This window comes from Odocoileus virginianus, chromosome 1, assembly GCF_023699985.2.
Source record: "Odocoileus virginianus isolate 20LAN1187 ecotype Illinois chromosome 1, Ovbor_1.2, whole genome shotgun sequence".
Taxonomy (NCBI): Eukaryota; Metazoa; Chordata; class Mammalia; order Artiodactyla; family Cervidae; genus Odocoileus; species Odocoileus virginianus.
Window position 1 is genome coordinate 61,891,287 of NC_069674.1, and position 7,500 is coordinate 61,898,786.

The following is a 7,500-nucleotide window of genomic DNA, read 5'->3' on the forward strand; positions in this document are numbered from 1 at the left end:
TTACTGTAACTTTCCATGCCTCATTTTCAGAAATCATGAGTGAATTTTAGTTCTCATTATAGTTTATATTTTTTCTAATATTTTATTATGAAAAGCATTTTTTAATGTTTATTTTATGTTGGAGTATAGGGGATTTACAACGTTGTGTTAGTTTCAGGTATGTAGCAAAGCGATTCAGTTATACATACACCCTTTCGTTTTCAGACTCTTTTCCCGTGTAGGTTATTACGGAGTGTTGCGTAGAGTTCCCGTGCTGCGCAAGGAGTCACCGTGATTATCTCTTTTATATGTAGTAGTGTGTATCATTCCAGTTAGTTTGTTAACCAAACCCGAACAGAGGCAGTCGAAGAACAGACAGGTGGAGTGGAAGTGCCCCTTCTGCGCTGTAACTGCGCACCTCAGACCTGACCTGTTACATCCCACTGTTTTAGTCCACCATCTCTCTTCAACCAATTATGACAATTGTACTGAGACACGTGGAAGTTGTGTTGTCATGATCAGTGAGGGGTATTAAAATGTACTGGTTTAATTTATCAAAGGATGGGGCAAAGTCGCACAAAGATTTCTACTCGCTGAGCCTAGATCTATTAACAAAGAAACCTACATATTTATATTTATTATGTATTTATTAGTTCTTGCTCACAAATACCATTTAAAATCTTCTTTATATGTGTTATATATTTGTCCATCTATGTATTTGTTGACTCTGTTAATTTTAAGAAATGGAGGTAAATAATTTGAATGGACACGAAAGTATTTTTGTTGAATTTTAGTAAAATGAGGACTGCATTAAACTTTTTAGACTGGTATACCTTCCTAAATGATACTTGAACCCAGATGGATAAATATGTAAATTCTTATTTAATTTTGTGAATAATTTTTTTATGTTTTATTTAGATGCATTGGTAGAACATTTTTTAAATCGCTGTCTTAGTTTGCCCATTGGTGAAATACACACCAAAGGATATTAAATTGATTGAAGATTATTTTTTTTAATTTTAGGAGGCAGCAAATAAATGATATATTATTAAGTATATATTATTGAATATGTTCTTATTCATTGGAGATGCTTCTCTACGAAATTACTTTTGATGTATCAACATATTAAAGAGATCTTTTTAAGCATTATGAAATAATAATAGACTAGCATGTAATCAAGGTCAGAGTAAGATAATGAGAATGTCTTACCTCTCCCTACTTTTTTGTAAGATTAGGATAGTTGTATCCTAAATAGGACACTAGACATGAAATGTCAATCTTGATGCTTCTGATTCTCAGAATTTTCAATGCACTTTAATTATTAGTAATAGCAAGTGATCATTCTTTGTAAGTTTTATGTTACCATGGGATGATCATTTGCTGTCCTTCTTTCACACCACATCTTGATAACATAAGGCATTGCTCACTAAATAACATCATAGGAGCCAAAATTATCTAAAGAAAAATGGAATAGAGAATTGCCTTTGTTCTCTTTAGATTTACTTTTGGTTCGTGTATTTATAAGGTGCCCTTTAAAAAAAAAAAAAAGACATGACTATATGAAATATATTTAGTGATTTCTACTATTATTCTGAAAATAGTTTGGGGAAAATTTTTTGTGATAACTGACAAGCTTAGAGACAATTACATTTTCTACTCTTTGAAGGGTATCTTTACATTGCATAAATAATTTTCACTAAGCCCATCAGCATATTATATAACTTTATTTTGGTATCATTTCAAGGTGTTATTTTTTCCCAGTATGGAGGAAATGTGGCGTCAGTGGTTTTAAGTGGAACATATGCTACTGAGATAGCCCTGGCTTAACATTCTGCTTTGTGTTGTGTGTGTTTAGGCACCTTAACAACGAGCATGCATTGGATGACCGAAGCACTGCCCAGTGTCGGGTGCAAATGCAGGTGGTGCAGCAGTTAGAAATACAGGTTTGTCGAGGGCTCCCTTAGTGGGCTCTTTTCTCTCACTTCTGGTCCTTAAATCAAGTACCGGGCAGATCCTGTGCCTTTTAACACAATAATGCATAGAAACAGATGGAATTTTAGATTGTTTATAGTGATAGAAATGATTGATATCTCAGGGTGGATTGCTGTAGTTTAATATATTTACTTACCACTTAGACTAACTATTATCTTTAGACTATATCATATACATTTGGCTATCTCAAAGGAGTCAAATCTAAGTTTTCTCTAAGAAAGTTTAGATCAAACCACCCAATTGAATGTGATTTTATCACAGAAACAGTTTTTACATGAGCTAATCTTGATTTTTTAAATGAGATTTTATAGCAAAAAGCCTTTATAGTATCATGCCTACAAGTTAATACTCTAAAAAAAAAAATCTTTCTCTTTTCTACCTCTAGTGTATTTTTAATTGAAGAACTTACAAGAATCCTTGTCTTGGAATAATGGCAAATCATTTATAATGTCACAGATGGTAATATGTGTATTGTATCAAATGCTGCTAACTTAAATAAAAAACATTACTGTTAATATTGAAACAGAACTTGGCCAAAAATAAACAGAGCTTATAAAACTGATCAGAAAGCAATTGTACCCCCCTCAGTATCATTTTTGCTGCATTTTTCCTAACTCTCTAAGTCTTCCTCTAATATTTCATCTTAATGATGATTTTTTTCTCAATCAAACCAATACCTTGTTTCATTTAATTAAACATACAATTTCTTTGTCTTCACACTTTGCTACATCTTAAATGGCTTTAAATTCATCATTCACTAAACACATAAATGTCATTGCTTTTTTCCAAGGAGCTCCTAAAAATATTTTGACTTGTAAAAAAATCAAGAACACATAAAAAGCATCATTGCTGCTGCTGTTTAAAAAGCTTTCTTGTGAACCTGTTTACCATTTATAAAAGGTAGACTAAAACATAAGAGTTCGGCTGATGAGACTGTCTGCAGTGTGACCAATTATGCCTCCTTTTTTTTTTTGTCTGCTGTGTCTGACTGATGGAGAAGTAAGGTCCGTCACTTGTAATGAGACCCAGTGCAAGTGTAGATGCCTACTCTGAGTCAGAGTTCAGCGTTTCACACTGCCTGGTCCCTGTCACTCTATTGAATTAGATTGATGATGGCAGATTGCAGGGGGCACTAACTGGACCTCAGTGGGAACGCATGAAGTGTGGAGACAATCCTGGCAGGCACTTCGCTTTGAGAACCCTTCACCCTTTCACAGCTGCTGGCACTAGTCCATTGCTAACAGTGTCCACAGGACTTTAAAGAGACACCATGGGCCTTCTAATTTATGGTTTCAGTAACTTGTTACTGTCGAGGCAACTGTGACCTCAATTCTCTTATTGACAAAAAGATGAAGTGTTATTTGTTTTCTCTGACCTTTTAACATAAGGAAAGCTATAAAAGTTTTCCCCTACTCCGTAGCTAAAGTTGTGTTTCCCCCCAGATGAGTTCCTACAGACACAGATTTTATATGCAGGAATCATTACTCGGAGACAAGCTCAATGATAAGATGTATCACTGCAGCAAAATAGCTGTATCAGTCATTTCTAAAATGCTTCTGATCTCACTTTTTCTTAACAGCTTTCTAAAGAACGCGAACGTCTTCAAGCAATGATGACCCACTTGCACATGCGACCCTCAGAGCCCAAACCATCTCCCAAACCTGTAAGTGCATATTGCTTTTATAAACAGTAAATAGCTCTAGCGATGTAACAGACTAAGAAAATGAACAATTTAGCGACAGTTAGAAAACAATGAGTGTGATGAAAAATACGGCAATAAAATGAAAGTAAAATGTAATCGCTGGTCAAATTGTATGTTTCTTTTAAAGTAATGCTATCTTTTACAAAATCTATCCAATCTACACCGTGGGTGATACTAAACAAAATACACCTATCAGCGCAGAAATCACTGCCTTGAGGCTGAAGCCAGAGAGAATATCTTTCTGTGATAGGTTTACAGATATGAAAAAGAAACCCATTTTTGAGCACCCTGAAAGGCAGAACAGTACAAATCACAAAGAGAGAGGTATGTGGTATGCCGAAGAGGATTTGGATCAATCATAAGATACATATAGATTTTTTTTTATCAAATGTTTTGTCAAGATGTCATGGTATTTTTAAAGCCAATTTTGTTCTCTTTCTCTGGTTGTTATTTCAGTTAAGATGTATTGCACATATTGGTACATTTTACCATATAGTACACATTATGTTAATTTAGAGAGCTTATGACAAGGAAAATGGGTGAGATTATAGAAAATAAAAACTGCAGTTTCCCTAAAAATATATAAGACATTGAAGCCAACCTGATAATATAGTCAGATACACAGACTGTTGAAAAGAATATACTTTATCTCACTCAGCTAATGTTTGCAGAGAAACTTAGAGTAATCAACTGGGTAACTCTAGTTTAATGAAAGTTTGTGGGGATACTTTTTAATAAGGCCCCTGTATAGCCTGATGAGTAGTGATTGCCAGCTTTGCCTCTCTCTCCATTTCTTTAGATAAAAAAAGATCATTTGGTTTTGTAGTGGGAGAGGAAATAAAAGACAGACTACATTGTATGAGTTTTCTCCTAATGTCTCTGTATCACTTGCCGATTAGCATTATTCAAAATTTGTTCTCTTTTGCATAGAGATTACATTTATTTAAATTCTGCTGATTTATTTCTGCAACATATCAGAGTTCTTCCTTTGTAACTATGTATCAGTGTAGGTAACTCTAAACACATTTTTAATAGGAAGAAAGGAGAAGGATATCTTTTTAATCTGACATTGTTGCTTTTTAAACTTTAGAATGTCTGAATTTTCAATTAAAATAAACTTTTGAGAACCTTTTGGATTCTCTATTTATTAGTTTCTTTTCAGTAAGATTTTTGTTTCCCTCATTGCTTCTATAGTATAATGTAGATAATCACAAGACAGAATAATTGTCTCATAAATCCATCAGGAATCTGCAGCTTGTTCTTTTCCAATTAATTATTCAATCAGTAAATTTTTTAAAACTCCAGCAGCATGGTTACATCTACACTAATAAAGAATTTTCAGCCTATAATCCAAAACAGAACCTGAATGAATAATGTAATTGAAGTATTACATTACATAAACCACACATGAAAGAATTGCTAATTGCGTTTGATGGTGGGCAATTAATACAGAATCTTAGATGAGCGATTTAAAATGAAACCACAGTTTAAAGTTCCCTTTGGAACTAGTGATATCTGAAGTGGGGATCGGCAGTGCTGGCCTCAAATTGGTTTCAAAGAAGAGTGGTCAGTACTCACACCCCTCAAAAAAAAAAAACAAACCCTAAAATTTACACACTGTACAAAAGAAGCTTCAAAATTGATATGATAGTAGAGATTTATGGTCTCATGTGCAGTGGCTCAGTTGAGACGGCCCACACGTTTGATAAATATTAATAGCATGAATTTATTACCAGGGAGAAATGAGCTCTGTTGGTTCATCACGGCACCCTTAACAGCTATCAGTACATGAACACAAGGTGCAACCGCACTGTCTATTATATGACCCCATTTACTCTCTGAATGGTACTTCATTAAATGGTACCTTTTGGCCATGCTATGGATGGATGAAAATCAAAGTTATCAAGGCTGCGAGTCCTGAATAATGAGTTTCACCCAACCTTGACTATATTCAGATGAGCTGAGGTGGCTAAGTGCTCATCCTGGCTTTTACATGCTTCCCTTTAGTTAATAATAAATTCTATTTTATCAGTTTTTGAGTGCACGCCTACAAACATGGTATGCGTATTATTGCAGGATGGCAGAATAAGTTACCGTAACATTGTCAACATGAGGAGTTTGCATAGAAAAAGATGCTTTTTTCCTGTCTTGAGAACTTCTCCCAGTGTTCACAAAATGTAGAGTCCTGTCAGGTATTCATCAAGAGAGAACGTTCATTGATTTGCAGTGTTGGTATTTTTCTGGCTTCTGAATGGGCCATTTTAGTCTGGTTTATAGTTCCAAAAAGTGAATATGTAACCGTTCAGCTGAGTCTTTTTTTCTCAAGCATGGGAAGTGGTTTTTTTTTTTTCCCCCTCTTTTTCTCTTCATATTAACATACAGCTATGTAATGCTGATGATAGGGTCTATATATAAAATTACTGATTTTACATTCTGGTGTTTTTCTTTTTTAAAAAAATATCGTTGGCAACATCACATACACAGATGCATGTGCATCTTCCTGCATTTCTCAAACTGTGCAAAGGTACTTTTGTACATCCTAGGGAAGCTTACACCAGTGGCTTTGTAGATGTATTAAATGCAGCATTTAGTAGCATTATCTCAGCTTTTATTTATGTACGTAACAAAGAATTCCCAGCCCAGTCTGCTGGCTTAGAGTACGAGCAGAATAACAGTTTGTGGTTTATTGGGAACAGATGCACTTGGGGATGCCTTCAGGGTGCCAGTCGTTATTATTAGACTGCTAATGTGCTGCTTCTGGCTGCTGCCCAAGAAAGAAGAACAATTAGCTGGCATATGTTAATTTTTGTTTCCCTAACAAATCTCTCTACTGACTAAATGTGTAAAACAAATCCACAAAGAAAGATCAATCAATGCTGTACACATCATTTTCTCCCCATTAAAAAAAGGTTTATCTTAAGAAGTGTATTTGGGATTTGAAAAGGCAGGTGTTACTAAATTATATACAAAAGCTGAATATTCTCTATTTAGCCACTCAGTTACTTCATAGAGAAGCAGAACAATTAAAACTAGTTTTCCTGCTTGGTTGTATAGATTACTGTATAAAATGAAAAGGACTGTTAGATTTACCTCTTACAAATACCATTTAAATATATGGCAGAAATCTTTTTATGTGCTGCCCTGCATAAATTTTTTGCTAATTGGATGCTATTTATGACAAAAGATGCGTGGTAAATATGACAGAGGTGATATGAGTTTTTTGATAATGAAGAACAGGGCCTTTCTGAGGGGAGTAATGAAGGGCACACTGTTTAACAGCTTGCATACATTCTCACCTTTTTTTCCTTTTTTCTACCCTGACACCCACTTTCCAGGGTACATCAGCATTAAGTGACACTGTAATCATAAATTGAAAATGATACTTCCAGAGGAATTGGCAAACTTGACATTTCATTATATTTGTTAACACATGCCACAAATGATTGTTAGTGAGGAAATTCCATTTCCCTCTCTCCATCTCCAATCAGATTTAATTTGAAAATTTTCAGCCTCCTTCGGCTAATTTGCAATTAAGACAATTTTGTTTGAATATGTAGTAATGTCATTACCATTCCACCAAATTAGCAAGGAGACTAAAGGTCAGTGTAAAATTTTCCAGCTGGCTGGAGCCTCTCAGCTGAGATTTGGGACTATGGGGAAAAAAAAAAAATTCTGGCAGCAACAGAATAGCAACTTACTTGAAGTCTTGTTGGTCGAAAACTGCATCCTTCATTATTGCTGCTGTTGTCACTTCACTGGAGGCTACACCTGTTTAACCACAGGGGCAGTGGGTAATCAGCAACTGGCTTTGTGTTTAAGGAAATAGA

At 34.9% G+C, this 7,500-nt stretch overlaps 1 protein-coding gene across 1 annotated transcript in view; it reads left to right on the plus strand.

Annotated features, from left to right (window-relative positions):
• Window positions 1-7,500, plus strand: part of FOXP2 (forkhead box P2) — a 579,712-nt gene that overhangs the window by 528,623 nt on the left and 43,589 nt on the right. Inside the window, exons 12-13 of the mRNA XM_070468584.1 lie at window positions 1,835-1,922; window positions 3,551-3,634. Coding sequence (XP_070324685.1) covers window positions 1,835-1,922; window positions 3,551-3,634 — 172 coding nt within the window. The remainder of the gene's footprint in view (window positions 1-1,834; window positions 1,923-3,550; window positions 3,635-7,500) is intronic.